General features: G+C 44.1%; 1 protein-coding gene across 1 annotated transcript; it reads right to left on the reverse strand.

Moving 5' to 3' along the window:
• Window positions 1–2,911: 2,911 nt before the first annotated feature.
• LOC127029188 (tripartite motif-containing protein 10-like) lies at window positions 2,912–17,116 on the reverse strand. Its single transcript, XM_050914804.1, has 39 exons — window positions 17,102–17,116; window positions 16,507–16,527; window positions 16,214–16,234; window positions 15,755–15,775; window positions 15,421–15,441; window positions 15,086–15,106; window positions 14,864–14,884; window positions 14,717–14,737; window positions 14,255–14,275; window positions 13,836–13,856; window positions 13,713–13,733; window positions 13,398–13,418; window positions 13,023–13,043; window positions 12,847–12,867; window positions 12,728–12,748; window positions 12,586–12,606; window positions 11,735–11,755; window positions 11,233–11,253; window positions 10,672–10,692; window positions 10,349–10,369; window positions 9,817–9,837; window positions 9,507–9,527; window positions 9,184–9,207; window positions 8,864–8,884; window positions 8,560–8,580; window positions 8,437–8,457; window positions 8,074–8,094; window positions 7,802–7,822; window positions 7,518–7,538; window positions 7,235–7,255; window positions 6,796–6,816; window positions 6,484–6,504; window positions 6,348–6,368; window positions 6,188–6,208; window positions 6,057–6,077; window positions 5,643–5,663; window positions 5,104–5,124; window positions 4,986–5,006; window positions 2,912–4,786 (listed from the first exon to the last, which is right to left on the reverse strand). Exons 30-39 carry the CDS (start codon window positions 7,236–7,238, stop codon window positions 4,275–4,277), a joined length of 684 nt encoding a protein of 227 aa, XP_050770761.1. The 5' UTR covers window positions 7,239–7,255; window positions 7,518–7,538; window positions 7,802–7,822; window positions 8,074–8,094; window positions 8,437–8,457; window positions 8,560–8,580; window positions 8,864–8,884; window positions 9,184–9,207; window positions 9,507–9,527; window positions 9,817–9,837; window positions 10,349–10,369; window positions 10,672–10,692; window positions 11,233–11,253; window positions 11,735–11,755; window positions 12,586–12,606; window positions 12,728–12,748; window positions 12,847–12,867; window positions 13,023–13,043; window positions 13,398–13,418; window positions 13,713–13,733; window positions 13,836–13,856; window positions 14,255–14,275; window positions 14,717–14,737; window positions 14,864–14,884; window positions 15,086–15,106; window positions 15,421–15,441; window positions 15,755–15,775; window positions 16,214–16,234; window positions 16,507–16,527; window positions 17,102–17,116; the 3' UTR covers window positions 2,912–4,274.
• Window positions 17,117–17,675: the final 559 nt, after the last annotated feature.

Genomic DNA, 17,675 nt, shown 5'->3' on the forward strand with positions numbered 1-17,675 from the left:
GTGGGAACCTGCTCCAGAAAATGACCTCCATCCCAGCCAGCCCTGGTACAAGCGACAAACGTTTTAGGGGAAGCACCGCAGGACGGGACTGAGGACGTACCCAGGGCAATGGACGTATTGCATAAAGAGCCCAAGGGAAAGCGAAACCCATCCGCGGCCGAGCTCTGGGCTCAGGTCCCCTTGCCCCATGGCAGCTCCCCTGCCCCACATCCGCCACCCGGAGCGGGCGAAAGCCCCTGCCAGCCCTGCAGGATCCCTACCTGATCCCAGCTGGAGGACGTGGAGAGTCATGAAATAACTCAGGAGGTCCCGGGGGCTTGCAGGGAACCACATCTGTAGCCGGAGCTGGAGAAGAGGGTGGGGAAGGGAGGCAGAGGGAGGGCAATGGGGGGGTTACAGCGGCCGGAGAGGGGATGGGGAAGAAGGGCTGCACCTGCCCCCGAGAGAGGCTCTGGAAATCCCACCAACCCACCTGCACGAGCACCCCGATGTCGGAAGAAACCGTTGCTCGAGGGCAGGGTGGGACCACGCAGGGCTCCCTGGTGCAGCCCCCAGCTCTGCCCCACTCCCCCTCACCAGGATTTCTTCTAAATCCCTTACAAGACTCTGAATTAAGTTAAATATTCTAAATCCCCTGCAGAAAGAAAAGTCACTCACTGGACGGGTACGAGCTGCGGGAGGCACAAGGCTGCACCCAACATTTCCAACCTTTGCCCAGTTTCAGGGTGCAGCATTATGGACTTCGGAGTGACTTCAGGCTCTACCCCCCCACGCCATGAAAAAAAGAAAAAAAGAAGTAGAAAAAGGAAGAAGGAAGGAAAAAAGAAGGATGCTCCTTTGGGGGTGATCACATAAAACTTGGAGCTTTGTTGTGATCTTTGGACATCTGGGAGGAGCCCAGCAGCGTCCCTGCAGCCCTGCAACAGCCGGGAGCTTGCGGGGAGTGGGGGAGAAGGGGACAAGATGGGGTGGGGTGGGGGGGCTTCAAGTGTCGGGACATCCCAGCCGTGCCCTGTCACCTTGGGGACCTCAGGGCCCCTGGGAGGACCTGTCCCCTGCTGTCCCCAACGTCCCAGCCTCACACAGGGGGAGCCCATGCCCAAAATAAGGGGTGCAGGGGGCTCCGAGGGGCTGCACCCATAGCACGGTACGGGTACTGAGGGTGCTGGGGGGGGGGGGAAATCACACCCAGCTCCCCGGAGGCCCGGGGGGCCATACCCAGACCTGGGGAGGGGAGACCAGAGGTGAGTCCATCTCTACCCCACCTGGAAGGAAGGAACCTTCCCGCCTGGTGGGAACTGGCAATTCGTCCCCAAAGCTCAAGCTCTAACCTGCTCCCTTGCTAGGACGATCCGGTGTCCCCCCACGTCTGCTTCCCACCCTTCAAAGCACGGATCGAAGCCTTAAGGTGCGCTTGCCGACGCAGAAACCCTCCTACGGTGCACGTGTGCTCAGAAACCGTGCTGGAAAGCGGCTTTTATGCCTTCTTGCTGCTTTCCTTTTGTTGGCAGCCAATTTTAACAGACTGACGCAGCAGATGCAGAACCTGAAAGCATGCCCGAAGCAGGCTCGGCAACATGACCCCCGCCTTGACAGCTTGCACCGCACGGACAGACCACAGCGACCCCCAATTTAACAGCTCTTCATCTTTACACTTGAAAAAAAAAACCAAACCATCTCAGCGGTGCCAGGGAGGCCGGGACACTGCCGGTTCCCTTTGCCGGGACATCCCCAACTGTCCCAAAAGAGACACTTACCCATTAGGCAGCAGCACAAGGTCTTTGCTGACTTATTTTTTTTTAAGCATGGGATGATGTAGTCCACAGGGCTCCTCTCCAGCCACCCCGGGGCTCTTGGAGCTCAGAGGCGGATCACATGGAGGACAGAGGGAAAATACCAGCCCTATTTAAGGAAACACGGAGAGGAATGTGCTGCCCGGTGTCTCCTTGCCAGGGACAAACTCATTTATGTCCCTCTGTGGATCCGTGTCCCCAGCTTGGATTTTTCAATCCAAGATAAAGCTTGGATTGAAAATACTTCATCATTTTCAGCTATAGGATAAAGTACATCTGGCTGTCGGGCAAGATGGGGCATCTGCCACCACGCAGATGGTGGGACCATCCAAGCACAGCCACCTCCCGGGGCTCACCCCCCGCCTTGGCCGTCACCAGGGCAAAAAAAAAAAAAAAAAATAAGGACAGTGGCCATCCAACTGCTTTAAATAAAGAGCTGGGCAGCGTTCTCAGCTTGTGTCCGGCCTCTTTCGTGGGTTACAAGCAGCACGGGAACACCTTCCTGATTGGAATTCTTAATGGTAGCAAAACCAGCTTTATAAACTTCTCCTTCAAAGTCGCTGGTGGTGATTTCCAGCGTGGAGGAAGGGCAGCTTCTACTCTGTGGTGTTGCCCACATTGATAGTTACTTAGAAAAGAGGATTTTTTTTTTTTTTTTTTAAATTATTATATATTTCCCCCCCCAATTTCTGGCTGCTGACAGAAGGAATGGTATTTTGAGCTGCTACAGCTAATACATTATCATCTTGCAGCCCTCAGACACGAACGGTCTGTCCCTCCCCTCCCTCTTCCCCCTGCTCGGGTCTTCTCCCGCCTACCCTACACCAGTGCCACCACAAACGCGGGTTGCAAGGGCAATAATGAAGGTTTCTGGCCCAATAAACTGCAGGAAGAAAAACCCAAACCCACAGGGCTGAGACCCCGAGATGCTCTGGCCGTTGCTCACGGGTGGGAGATGACAGCATCCCTCCCCAATGGGATCCACCTCAAATGTCCCCCATTTTTAGGAGGGTAAGTGGGGCAAGATGCTGCCAGGACAGATCACACGGGCTGCAGGCATCATCCAGGAGGGCCTCCACCTTGAGCCAGCTGGAAAAAGAAATCAAATTCTCTGGAGAGTCTCAAGTGGTTTATTGTCAGCTGGGAACTACCAGTTGGCCATCCCATGGTGGGGCAAAAGATGAGATTTAAGGCTTTACAGGTGGCTAAGAACAAGCAGGGATTAAAGAGGAATTCATCGGTGCTATTCAAGTGCAGTGAGATGTCGGGAAAGGTGAAGACCATGGTGTCCGTCCCCTCTAGCAGCTTCAGCGACGTCCCTAATCACCCCATGCTGATCGCAAGCACTGGCTCGACCCTCTCCATGAACCTAGTTTTAGAGCTCCCAGTACCTCACTGGAAGCTTTACGGTAACATGATGCAGAGCTCCGTGCTGGTGCGAGCCTCTTCAAACCTTTAATCCATACGATCTGGATGTCTGGCACCCCAATTTTCACCGGAGGGCATCACGCCAGCTTGGTCTTGAATCCAGGCTTATCTCTTCTCCCAAAGGCTGAGCTAAACTCATGGACTCTAGCTAACCCAGCTGGAGTAAGATCATCTGCCCAGGCCAGATTTGAGTCAAATTCCGTGCTGCCAGAGGACCTGGCTGCGTCCAGCTCTGGTATAAAGGATTACGGGAGCAATGCCTTGACCAGCAGCACGGTGGCTGGAGCATCTTCAGCTGTGTGAGACGTTGAGGCGCCTGGGAGCTCTGTGGAGAGCCACGGAGGGTTTGCCACATCCTTCCTCTGGCCCAGGGCAAAGGGCCTGAATTTGTAGGCAGGTTGGGCGAAGGAGAGCTGTTTAATCTCTTCTGAGCGTAGACTTCTTCAACAGTCGATGAAGAGAGATAGGCACAGGGAAAGCACGATTTGCCTATCCTATTTTGATGTCTATGTCTGGATGAGTTGCCCACCAGAAGTGCTTATTTCCCTCTGCCTACTATAAAAGCAGCTCAAATGGTTGAAATCTAAACGTCAGCCACCAACTGGCAAAAAGAAAATGCCGGTGGGAGCCTGGACACCCATTCGGGTGATGCAGGCAGCGTGAACAGTGACCTACCCCGGTGCCCACCTCTCTCCATCAACCGAAGGAGGAGCCCGCGTCTCTCTGCAGGCCGTCTGGTGTTCCTGTACGCTGGAACCGCGACTACGAGACGTTGCCGGGCAGACCTTCTGCCACCTTACGTTGAGGACGCACAGGATGGGCTGCTTTTCCTTTGCACGATGACGGTTGGAGCACTTGATCGGGAACGGGGAAGAACGAGGTTTGACGCTGCTCTTCCCGAGAGCATTTCTATCCTGGTCTCTATCCTGCTGCTCTTAACCACCTAGCTGTTGGTGTCTGGATGGAGTAAGGTGCTTCCACCACTCCTCCTGCCCCTCACGCCACCCGCTCACCCCCGGTGCTGAGCTCCTGGCGTAAGGAGGAACGCAAGGGTCATCGGACGAGAGAGAGCGAGCCCAGCTCCACCCAGAACCACGGCCGGATCCGCTCCCCGGCGAAGGAAGCCGGAGGAAAAGTGAAGATCGGTATTTTGTTCTCAACGTCAAAAAAAGCCACCTCTCCCCATTCGTAGTCCAGAGAGATCCGGATCTTTCTGGGGACCCGCGGCAGGTTAAGGAGGGTCGGAGGGGAGGTGAGGGCGCGGTTCTTAAATCCCCATTGCTGCACCGCCCAGATCCCTTCCTCGGGATTAAAGCTGATGGGTCCCTTCCTCTGCAGAGACTCTTTGCTGACCCCAACGGCGCAGTACTGTCCCTCGGCTAGATCCACCACCCAGTAGTGTCTCCCGGAGGTGAAGGCTTCGCAACCCAGCACGCAAGGATCGGCGTCGAAGCGCTCGGGGCTGTCGGGAGACTCCCGCAGCATGTATTCCCATCTCACGCTCTTCTGATCCTTGGAGAGGATGAGGCGAGGGTGGGCTGTCTCCGGGTCCAGCGTCACGTTTGCTGGGGAAGAGGAAAAAAGAGGGCGAGAAGGAGAATTAAACTTATTTAACGTGCCCTTTGCCTGGGGGTCTGGTGTCTTCTTGGAAATCTAATAGGGTGTTTTGTCTTTCTGTAGTTTGAGGCTCAATAACTTGATGTGCAACTTTCCCTACGCATATACGCGACAGCGTTCAGCAAACCAGAGTACCAAAGTACTTACCCATTTTTTCCTCCTCTTTCCCTAAAAATGCACAATAAAAAAAAATAAATTAACAATGATGTAAACTTAAATCCCAAAGCCAAAGGGGCATTTGTAGAAGGGAGAAAAATGCACTTACTGTGCTCTTCAATGCATTTTCCTTAAAAGAAAAAAAAAAAGTCTTTTTAATGAGGGTTGTTTTAATTCCAAAGACGCCTCCAGTTCATGCCAATTTTTTATTTCCGTCCTTCCCCCCAAAAAGTGTTTTTTTTTTTTTCTCCTAGCATGAGATTAGCCTGTTGTGAAATAAGACCTCATTGAGACTTGTGTCTGTAACGTGACTTGTCATTTAGATTAAGCCTCATGAAAAAAAAAAGATACAGATGCTTTAAACGAACAGGTGGAAGTCACTGCACAGAAAAAGAGCTGTGGCAGGTCACGCCAGGAATTTCCGCTACAATCAGAGGGCATCGCGTGTACGGTTTGCGGAGGGAGGAAGGTGCGAGGGTGCTCGGGAAAGTCGCGACCAATATTTTCACCTTTTGTGGGGGATCTCTGCGACGCTGAAGTCCCCGGCGGTTAAAAAGACAAAAATCTCTCAGCTCCCCTATTCCAAAATGCCCCCAAACCTCACACTTGCTTTACCGCTCCGGCAGGACGAGGAAAAGGGACACTCACGCACTTTGGCTTTGTATTCCTCTGGAGAGAGAGACGACAGAAATGGTTACTGCACATTTCTCTTCCTTTCTGCGTTACGACTTTCTAAGACTTTCTTGGCTCCCAAAGCAAAAATGTATTTCTGTGCCTTATAAGTGTTTGCATTGATTATATAGTTATATGTTATTAATATCGTTATAATATATGAATAATTACATAGAATTATTAGAGACGATATAGAATATAAAAATACATAATTATTATATATTATGTATTATATAATTATAACGCATGCATCTTTCTACTTTATCCCCATTAGCCCAGGTTTCCATAAAATTCCCCAAAGTAGCTCAAGAAAAAGTGTAAGAAATAATAAAAAAAAAGGGAGACAGACAGCCTTGTATATCTATCTTTCCTGCACTCAGAGTGACTTACCAAGCTCTGCAGTGAGTTCGTCTGAAAAGAGAGAAAAAAGAAAGGGTTTCCATTACAATTCACACCGAGGCGATCGTACGGATCTTACGACCACGCAAAGTTCACGTCTTGGGAAGAAGCCTGATACTCACCAATTTTTCTATCACGTTTTTCTAAATAAAGGAGAGAAAGAGAAAAAAAAAAAATCAGAGTTGTTATAATCTATTTTTTCCTTCATATAAAAAAATAGCAAAATACAGACCATAAACTGCGCGTATTTGTTTTGTTGGACGGCAGAGAAAAAGCCCTTACCGATTTCTGCAGACAGTTCATCTTGAGAGAAAAAAAAAAATACCGATTTTCATTATTCTCATAATTACGATTAAAATAAAAGTCATGATTCCATGCACCAAGTTCCATGGGATTCGGGAAGGAGATGGACACGTACCAATTTTGCTATCACGTTCTCCTAAATAAGAAAAAATAGAAAGGAAAGGGGGAAAAAAAGAAAGTTATTCCTAAGTACTCCCCCCTTCGCTGTGTGTGTTCATCATCCAGAGATAAATCTGATATTTTTCCATTCCATATAGAGAATTGTAATTGTAATTTGCATTTTGCCTCTAATTTTACATAGATTAACCCACCCCCTAACTGACTTTCCTAATCCCAACGCAAAGGTCATGACTTGCTCCTACCAAACCCCAAACTAGACTAGATATTCACACAAATTTGATTTTTTTTTTTTTTTAAGAGGACTTACCCAGCTCTGTGGTGAGTTCACCTAGAAAAAGAGTGAAAGGAAAACTGGTTTTAGTTATGAATATTTGTTTCCCCGCAGATACGCACCAAGTGGCTCGCTGGGGGATTTGATGTTTCTCTTCCAGAACACGTTTACCGATGTCTGATTTTAATTGCTCTCAGTAGAGTCAGGCACCACGGAATTGCAGAGCGCCCTCGGCAACAGAAAACCAACCCAAACCAACTCCTTGTGATCCCAAATGCAACCCAGGAAGGCATTTGGGCTGCCCGGGGAGAAGGCAGAGAAGCGAACAAGTGGCATCCGAGGACGTGAAGTTTTTGAACTGTCCTTTTATCTCCTATTAAAGGAGCAGACCTCTACCGCAGAGCGACGTCTGTGCCCCCCCCGTGCTTTCCCACCCTGTTCAAGGCAGAAGGCTCGCAGAGAGAACAACGCTTACCCATCCGTGCGGTCCGTTCCGCTGGAAAAGGGAAAAAAAAAAATAAGATCTTAAGTGTCCCCCGTAATTTTTTTTTTTTATGGTTTTACATCACTTACAAATTGCAACTTGACAATTTCCCCGCAACGCTGTACTGGTGGTTATTGTTATTAGTTTTACTTTACCCGTGATTTTTTTTTTCTAAACTGAGATAAAAAAGAAAACAGAAAACTCAAAACAATGTGAAAGAGTAACAGGGAGGCAAAAAAAAAAATAAGGGAGGCAGGAAAGAGAAATGACTTACCAAGCTCTTCCGTGATTTCCTCTTAAAGGAAAGAAATAAATGAAATAATTAGGATTTCTTTGCTCAATTGGTACATCGGGAGGGCCGAAAGAATACGAGATCTCAACAGAAATCTCATGAACTCTCCCAATATTCAGACAACCGTACGGGGATTTGGTATTTGGGGGTGGAAAAGCAGCTCCCTCAGCTATTCCGGGGATTGGGATAACACAGCCAGCATCCCTCCAAACCCATCCAGAGCACCCAAATACGCCCAAAAGGACCCAGGAAATGAGAAAACCCACCTATTTTTTTATCACGTTCCCCTAAAAACAAGGAAGAAACCCAAGATTAAAATAATTTAAAAGTATCTGTTGGTGTTATATCAGAGACAGGACTTCTCCCAAGCACCTTTTTTTGTTAGTCGTTTATTGCATGAAATCCCATTTTCTCATTTCCCTCTATCTAAGCCTCTGTTTCTCGTTACGTTAAAGTTAACATCTGGGTAACAGAACTCAGAAAGCTTTAGAAAAGCTTTTGTTAAAAGTTAAAAAGAAAAAAAAAAAAAATCACATACCAAGTTCTTCAGTGACTTCATCTTGAGAGAGAGAAAAACACGGATTTCCATTAGAATCTGTTTACCCCCAGATATTTTCTCCTTCTCTACTATTACCTATCTTCTTCACTATTCGAAGACCCAAATTTCCCCCACTTTTGCAGTTATCACATTAAATTGTGGAGAAATGTAAAAAGCTGCTTCTGACGATGATGTAAAACTCGGTTTCTTTTCAAATTTTTCAGGATTAAACTTTGCTGACGTTTGCGTCGTTCATTTGTTGTGATAACAGACCACAAAGCTTCTGACCAAACTCCAATTCAACAGAAAAGGTGAAAATAAACGTTGGGTATTTGGTGTGGGCAAAGGAAGGCAACGACTTACCGAGTTCTTCAGTGAGTTTGTCTTAAAAAGAGGAAAAATAGAAAGTTTTCAGCACATGCTTAAGGAGGATTCCTTCAAACCAAAAGGTTTTTCTGCCTTGGCAGGGTGGAAAATGGTGCTTACCCCTTTCTAGATCACTCTCCTCTGGGAACAAAAGAAAAAAAAAGGGAAAAAAGAGAAAAAGAAATCAGAATTCTTATTAGCCTCTATCATTTTAGCAGCATCCCTCTTCCAGATATGATTTGCATTTGTTACTACGATATGAAATGAGTTTGCAACTTATACTAAACACACACCATTTATTTTTTTTTTAAAGAGAAAAAAAAAAAACCCAGCCACATCAACCTAACGTGCACGTAACAAGATTTGTATGACAAAACTTGACCCGTCCCTTTTTTGTCCAATTAAAAGGAAAACAAAGATTTACCAAGCTCCTCAGAAGATTCGTCTGCAAAAGGAACGAGAAGGATGGATTTGGCATCAGCAGCCCTCGAGGCGAGCCTTCGCCCGAGCGCTTTATGGCCTACCGCTTCCACGGCATTTTTAAAAAAATGCATGACTCCTATCGGTTTTGTTTCAGTCCCGTAATTAAACTAGATTTTGGTCTGGAAACTAACACATATATCACACACACTTCATAATAAAATAAAAAAATATATTGTAAATAGTCATATATTATAAAATATATAACTGCAAACTCCTTTGAACTTTCTAAATTTTTTAGAAGGGAAGGAAAATATCACTCACCAGCTTCCCGATCCTTTAATTCCTCTAACAAAAAGAAAAGAGAAAAAGAAAGCGGTGAAGCACAGATTTTCCTTTTCTGCCCCAGATTTTTGTACCAGGGTACAAGCTCGTTCCTACTCCATTGCTATTTTTTCCTGTGCGTTACTCTTATCTGTTATTATTTTATTTTTAAAAGTCACCTGCACTAGCCCTTTATCCATCCGCTTCTACAGTTATCTCAAAAACTAGATACAACCAGCCAACCCGCATTATGAGAAAAGAAAACCCCAAACCCCACCAAAAAATCCCAAGTCAATTTTGTGAAAGGAATAAGAATGGCTTACCAAGCTCTTCCGTCAATTTTCCTTGAAAAGGAGAAAATAAAATGTATTCTAGTCAGTGCTTTTCCTTCCCAAGGATGCGAGAGGGTCTTGGCGGGGGGAACTCAAGGTACCAAATCCTCTAACATGGGCTGACACTTTATGCTCTTAATGATTTTTTTTCCTTTTTTTTTTTTTTTTAAAATGATTCAATTAATTTACAGTATTTCGACCAAAATACTAAGCCAAAACAGTCGCAGCAACACCGTCCTGCTTGTGACCCCCCAGGCATCCCCAGGGATCGCATTTTTCAGAAAATAAGAATGACACTTACTAATGACAGCATCCTGTTTCCCTAAAAAGAAAACAAAAAAAAGGAATAGAAATGAATAAACCCCTGTTTTTCCCCCAATTTCAGATTTTTACTACATTACGAGCTCTGCAGAAGAAAGTCACCCAGCTTGGCAACAAAAGTACTGGTTACGCACACGCAACTACGGCTATTTCTCTTTTTATTTTTGCATCAAGGACGCTTGCGGTGGGGGGAGACTCCAAAGTTTTGTGCGTATCGCTCCATGGAAGGGCAAGAAAAAAAAAAATTTCCGAGATAAAATCTTGCAAATAAAAAACGAGCAGAAACTCTTCCAGTAATTTAGGACAGAGAATCAGATCTCCAGGACATTTTCCTCTAATACCTGAGGTATTTCATGGAGGTATTCATTGGTATTTCTCCAGATACACATTTTTGAATTAATAATGAAATCAAATATATTTCTTTGGCGAAAGTGAGCGCCAGCACAACTCATTTTAGGGGATCCCGCTTCCCACAGAGGATTCACTTCTCCGAGACGCACAAATAGACTTACGGACTTCCGAATCCCGGTCCTCTGCAAACAGAAAGAAATAGAAATTATTGCCTATCGTTACCATTTTTTCCGCGGGATTTCGCTAAAGCACCTCTCTCTCTCTCTCTCAAAGCCTCGACTCCGGCAATCCTGTCTGTTATTTTTTCCAAACCACATTTTGATAAGTTATAGCTGCCTTTGGCGTAGCGGTACTTCTGCTAAAAGGGATGGGGGGAAAAAAAAAAAAACCCCAAAGCTGTCGGTGCAACCAAATCACCCGGGGCAGCATCTGCGCTGTCTGTACGCTGAATTTATGGATGGGGAGGGGAAGGAAACGCACTTACCCAGCAGCTCCGTAAGGCGCCCTTAAAGCAAAACAAAAAAAAGAGATATACCAGTTGGAAGCAGAACTTTTTAACGCCAGACATATACAATTTATCATTATATATTTATAATACAAAATTTATTATAATAATCATATAACAGACTAATTATATATATTTATAATATATAAATATATTATATAAAATATAATTATATATAATATACATAAAAAAGGTCTTGGACACGCTGGGGTTGTTCCCTGGCTGAGCCCGAAGCCACTTAGGGTCCCACGTGTAGCCCCGGCCCCATCCCACGACAGGATCACGGGAAATCCATAATTTTTATTTTTTTCCCCTCCCTTTCCATTCACTTTTACTCTTTAGCAAGGAACTGAAATGGCTTGGACCATTCAAGCCCCAAATTCTTGGTTTTCTCCCTCCTGTATACGGCTTTCTAGGGGAATTTCTGCAGAGACAACCCTGTTGTATTCTGTATACTGGATTTTAAATCGACGGCTTATTCAGCATTTGGGTTAAGCAAGAGACCCCCTCAAACCACGGAGCATGGAAAATGACACTTACTTATCTCCGCTTCATTTTCCCCTAAAAGAAAAAAAATAATAGGAATAAATAACAAGGAGCCACCGCTTTTGTCTTCACATCGCGCCCCTATCTTCTCAGCGCACCTCTGGCTCTTTAAATTATTTTATTCTTTTTGTGACCATCGCTGCCTTCTGCTTAGAACTGCATCAAGCCTCGGCTAAATTAATATTTGCAGGTGAAAAAACAGGCTCAAGCAACCCCACAAATCCAAATGTGATGCAATAAGCGTCCAAACGGGTTTGTACGGGAGGAAAGAAAGTGCCGTATCTGGCAAAAAAAGCAAGTATTGATTGCCACTCGGGTTTTTCTGCTCCGCAGGTTTGGTTGTTGCTTTCTGCGGCCGATATTTTATATTTATTCCCTTCCTCCGGGGCGGTTACGAGCTCGTGTTCCCTATGAGCTCATCCATAAAAATAGCAAACGAGCTGCCGGGATAACATCGAGCTCGGCCACATGGCTCGCAAAGCAGGGTGATACTTACTGATTTTCACATCCCGTTCCTCTAAAAATGATAAAGAAATAAAAATAAATTAGCGCGTAGTTGTGTTCTACAAGCGTCGAAGTCAAGCTCTGCCGAGGGTTTATTCCGGAGCTGTTTTACTATCTATAATGTTGCTTGGAAATTATATTTTGTGGAAAATCTATCACATAATCTATCACATAATCTATCACATAATCTATCACATAATCTATCACATAATCTATCACATAATCTATCACATAATCTATCACATAATCTATCACATAATCTATCAAAAAACATAATCTATCACATAATCTATCACATAATCTATCACATAATCTATCACATAATCTATCACATAATCTATCACATAATCTATCACATAATCTATCACATAATCTATCACATAATCTATCACATAATCTATCACATAATCTATCACATAATCTATCACATAATCTATCACATAATCTATCACATAATCTATCACATAATCTATCACATAATCTATCACATAATCTATCACATAATCTATCACATAATCTATCACATAATCTATCACATAATCTATCACATAATCTATCACATAATCTATCACATAATCTATCACATAAAAAAAAAAAAAAAAAAAAAAAAAAACATAATCTATCACATAATCTATCACATAATCTATCACATAATCTATCACATAATCTATCACATAATCTATCACATAATCATAAATTATGTAATATATTTATCTTAGCTTTTGCATACATACTGCTAAACTCGATTAAAATAGAAATTATCCCCTTAAAAACTTCAGATATGCAGAGAGAACTCCAAAAAAAAAAAAAATCCGTTTTGAGCAAAGCAGGGAAATTCCTTACCAAGTTCTGCTGCGTGTTGCCCTTAAAATAGAGGGGGGAAAAAAACAAAACCAGGATTTTCATGATGTTCCTCTTTTCTCGATGACATAATAGATGACAAAATTCTCAGGGCTAATTCTCACAATTAAAAAAAGGCACTTACGAAGTTTTCTGTTGCAGTCCCCTGAAAATAAAACAGAAAGAAATGATTACTCCATCGCGCGGTGCCTGTCTTCATACATCATTTCCACCTAAATCGAGATTAATGGGAAAACGACTTACCGACGTCTGCAGTAAGTTCACCTGAAAAAAAGAGGGAAAACCATAAAAGTTAGTTTTGAGGCAAGGCCTTTCTATTTTCCTGTAACTACCCGGGCAGTGGATGGCGATTTCTGAGTCTGATTTCCTCCTGAGAAATTCACCCAGAGATTTGCCGGGCAGAGGAACGCAAAACCTACCTATTTTTGTGTGCCGCTCTCCTAAAAACAAGTGAGAAAACAACCGTGTGTTATTTCTCGTGGTTTCTGCCTTTCACACGTCACACCTTTACCTCTGTTCGCAAAATTTGGAATACAAGACGATTTCTGCTCTAGCCCACGTTATTCTAATTATTTTGGGGTTTAAGACTTCCCTACTTCTGCCTTTAAGGTGCTGTTTTTCACCAGGTAGATGAAACACAGGGAAACAGGCAGAAATAAGTTTGGTTTTTGTTTTTATAATTGCATTTTACAAATACAATTTAATATTCTGTTTGCAATTTAATACTTATTAAAAAAAACCTAATAGTTTTTAAAAATTGAATTAAAAATGCAAAAGGGAGGAAATGGACTTACCGAGCTCCACCGTAAATACTCCTTAAAACAGAAAACAACATTAGTTCCCGTGAGATTTCCCAAACGCCGCAACACGAGTCAAACCTTCACCTCTCCAGCCCACCTCAGCTCTTCCCACCGGAGTTTTCCACCCCCCCGTCACATTTTCCTTTTCCCCCCTTGACTTTTGCCTTCAGGCTCCCCCAGCCCTTGAAACCCAAGGGATCATTCCTTCTTACGACCCAAATTTAGTTTAATTAAGAAATTCAGCATCCCTTCAACACTGAAACACCAACCAAACCATCCGGAGGTGTACGAGGAGGAAGTGTCACTTACTAATCGTTGCATCACATTTTGCTAAAAATAAAATAAAAGAAAAATAGATACCGATCAGTTTTCAGTGCCTCTGGCTGCCCTTTCCCCCTTTTCCCCTGTAATACAGGAAAGAAAATTACTTACCAAGTTCTGCAGTGAGTTTCCCTAAAAAGAGAGAAATCCAAGTTTATTTTAAATAGATGTTTCTCTCTCCTCTCTGGACACAGGGTAAATAATTCTCCAGTTTAAGCTTACACAGTGTTTTAGAAAATAATAAAATGTATAGTATAAAATAGGTAATAAAAATGTATAGCCTGATTGTGTATAAAAAAAGTAATGTTATAATAGTGAACATAAATATATCATGTGATAATAGTGCGGAAAAGCACCAATTCCGGTGATACATCCACTTAGGAGCGACGTAAGGTGTTGAATTCAGAAACGCAGGAAAAATGAGAAAACCGGTGCCCAGGAGGAGAGAGACTTCTGGAACCCCCCGGCCCACTGAGGAAGATCCACCTTTAGACCACGATTTTATGCGGCAGGAGGAGAACGTCACTTACGAAGCCTCGAGTCTCGCTCCCCTGAGTGAAAGAGAAAGAAAGAGAATGAAAGCCAGCGGTTTTTTGGTTTTTGTTTTTTTTTTTTTCTCTCTTCCCACGGCACTGCCCTCTTCCCCCAGGACAACCGGTCCTGAAGCCAAAGCTCAAAGGCTTTCTGCTGCAAACCTGATTTTGCTGATTTTTCTAATTATATTTTACTAAAGAACCCCCCAAAATCTACACGTTGAGTTCACATTTTTATAAGGAACAACAGAAACGCCCGACTCGGTCTGGGGAGAAGCCGGAGATGCGCAGCTGAGGTTGTCCCCAAGCCACGTGGTCCACCTCGGCACGAGCCCTGGTGAGGACCAGGGGGTTGGACCAAGGACCTCCAGAGGTTCCTCCAACGTCATTGCATAAAATCATGCAAAGCTTTAATTAAAACAATCCTCACAGGAGGTTCTGTACACAAATTAGACTTACCAAGCAGCGCAGTGAGTCTACCTTTGAAATAAGAGGGAAAAAAAAATAGGTATGAGTTCAAGTACAGCGACAAAAATTGACCCTAGAAACGAGGTTTCTAAGCCCAAACCCATCAGTTTGGTTTTGAAAAGAAAGAAAAGGACTTACGTATTTCTGCTGCGAGCTTGGCTGCAAAGAGAAAAAATAACATTTGTGTTTATTTGGGTGGGTTTTCTCTGCAGGAAATGCAAAAGCCCAGGCTGAAACTTGGGGGGAAAAAAAAAAAAAAATTTATTTCCCACTTTTCAAAGGACAGGGCATCAGAGAGGCTCCCCCTCCCCCAAAACAAGGGCTTTTTACCCCAAAAGCACAACGAAGAATGACACTTACTAATTTTTTTATCACGTTCCTCTGGAAAGAAAAGGAGGGGAGGAAAAAAGAAGCAGAAAAATTATTATTAAATATTTCCTTCTGTTCTGTGTACGGCTCTAGAGCATCCCTAGAGCGCTCAGATCAGGGACGTTTGCTGTTTTCCCCTGCTACTGCCTTTATCCTGATGGTTACACTTTGAAATTGTGCTTTGGTGTGAATGTTACTCAACCTACAAAAAAAACCCCAACCCTCTACGGTTTTCAGCAGGGAACTCCCCTCCGCTCCCATTTTCAAAGATAAAACAGCCGGCACGTACGCTCCTCGGCACCCACCCCCAGAGGAATTGCACTTACTGATTTTCGCATCGCGTTCGCCTAAAAAACAAGAAATAATCGATAAATACAGAGAAACGCAAAGCGAGTCGTCCTGCACCCATCCCCTCCCGCAGTGCTCCGTCTTGACACCATAGAACTCAAACCCAATGGAACTTTTACTCCACGGACACCTTCCCTTATAATATTTTAAAAATAAGGTTTGTTAAGGAAGAAATCCCCCAAGCGCCACCCATTCCTAAAGCAGATGAAACCACAAAATCCTCTTTTTTTTTTTTTAAATGATTTTTTTTTATACCCAGCACTTTCGCATAATGAAGGATCATTTTCATTTGAAGGAAATAAAACTCCTTACCCAGGTCTGATGTCAGCTTGCCTTAAACCAAAAGAAACAAGTGAATGTTAGCTTTAAATCGACCTTTATTTCTCTGCGAGCACAACCTGGCTGATAACACGGCTTGCACCGCCTCCGACTTCCCCCAGGGTCAAGTTCAATTAGAACCGCACCACCTTGATGCTAACGAGACCAACGGGCTGGTAATTAAGAACAGGGAAAGGATTGCTGGCAACAGCTTCGTATTACGGGGACAGAATCGGTCCCTGCATCTTTGGCGCTGGTGGCAATAAGGGAAACGGGGCTGCCTTCATACTCGAGATAGACTAGGGAGGTGACACGCCACCAAAACGCCCAAATTCTGCGGCTTGGTGCAAACCCAAAACCTCCCACATATTCCAAAAAATAATTTAATAACCAGACCCAGAACATGCATCGCCCGAGGCTTTAATTCTACCAGAAAAGAAAAATGACACTTACTGATTTTTCTATCGCGTTCCTCTAAAAGAGAAAAGAAAGAGGAAATATCGATGGTCAATAAGCGCTCGCCAGCTCTCCGTCACACTTGTGAACCTCACCTCACCCTCCGCCTCCAAATTCTGATTTTACTGGTGATTACCATTTGAAATTACGCTTTTTTTTTTTTTAAATTAATTGACTTTAATTTCTAGCCCAGATTGCACATATGTGGGGTTATGTATGTGTGGGGGGAACAACCACCTCCTTCCCCTAAATATAGTGAAATAAAGACAAAAAGGAAGGAAACCACTTACCAAGCTCCGCAGTCAGACTCTCTGGGAGGAAAAGAAAAGAAAAAAAGAGAAAAATAAATAGTGGGTTTCTCAAGGGCCTCCAGGGATGCACCGCACCCTGTCTGGTCCTTCCTTTGCTCAGAAAATAAAGCTATTGCGCACCTAACGCTCAACACATCTCCCCTGTTTGCAACATCTGCCATGAAAGACGGGAGAATCGGAACTGGAAAAGGAATTTTTACAGAATTTAAGCATCTGTTGAGAGGGATTAAGTCTTAGCGCTTTGCACGTGCTGGATCTCGACAGCCCCAGATCCCCCAAGGCTCTGTCCTCAGGGCGTCACACCGGCTATGCTCACACGTGGCTTTGGCTCAGAAATTCCCTTTATTCTCCTTATTACTGCCTTCCCAGCCAGAGCAACCTGCGAGCCCCCTGTTTGCTGTACTGTTGGGTTGGTTTTTTTTTTTTTTTAATATGAGTTCTTGTTAAAAACGAATATACCTCCTGCTTTTTTAAAAACAGGTAAAAGAAAGGGAATAAACCCCAGGCAAATCAGCCAAAACATGACTCAAAGCTCTACAGAAATGTATCTGATGGGAGGTAAATCGTGACTTACCAATTTCTGCTGTGAGTTCACCTTAAAACAGAGAAATAAATCGGGATGCACGTTAAAGGACTGCTTGAGTCTGTTCTCTGGCTGACCTTGAGCTTGCCATTTACAGATTTGGCATTTAAATAACCATGTAGGGTCCAGGGCAGCCCCGGGGCGGGTGGGACCGTGGATGTACGTGGCACCCTGGATATTCACCCAGGGTGCATTAAACAAGAAATTCCCTTATCAGAATCAATTTCACAAAGATAAGAAAGCGATACTTACTTATTTCTGCATTTTGTCCCCCCCCAAAAAAAAGAGAAAGAGAAGGGAAATGGCTTTCAGTTATTTTTCATCGCTTCCATATATTTACTTTGTTCTTAAGGTTAGACACACAAAATAATCTCTGTTCTATCTGGACTTACTCTATTTATTACAGGCATTTCCAATTAGTTTTATTCTTTAAAAACCTTTCCACTTCTGCACTTTCTGAAGCTGAAATGAAGCGATACGCACAAACTGCAACTTGCTATCAGCAGCCCTGCCCAAAGCACACCTTTGCAGAAGGAATACGACTCGCTGAGCATCGCAGTAAAAA

Source organism: Gymnogyps californianus, unplaced genomic scaffold (genome assembly GCF_018139145.2).
Source record: "Gymnogyps californianus isolate 813 unplaced genomic scaffold, ASM1813914v2 HiC_scaffold_84, whole genome shotgun sequence".
Classification (NCBI taxonomy): Eukaryota; Metazoa; Chordata; class Aves; order Accipitriformes; family Cathartidae; genus Gymnogyps; species Gymnogyps californianus.

Excerpts from the sequence above, each read along its gene's own strand:
- LOC127029188 (XM_050914804.1), bottom strand. Across the intron at positions 6,209-6,347 it reads TGAACTGTCTGCAGAAATCG|AAAAACGTGATAGAAAAATT; the intron begins GTAAGGGCTTTT and ends TCCTTTATTTAG. Across the intron at positions 5,125-5,642 it reads GGAATACAAAGCCAAAGTGC|GAAAATGCATTGAAGAGCAC; the intron begins GTGAGTGTCCCT and ends TTTTCTTTTAAG.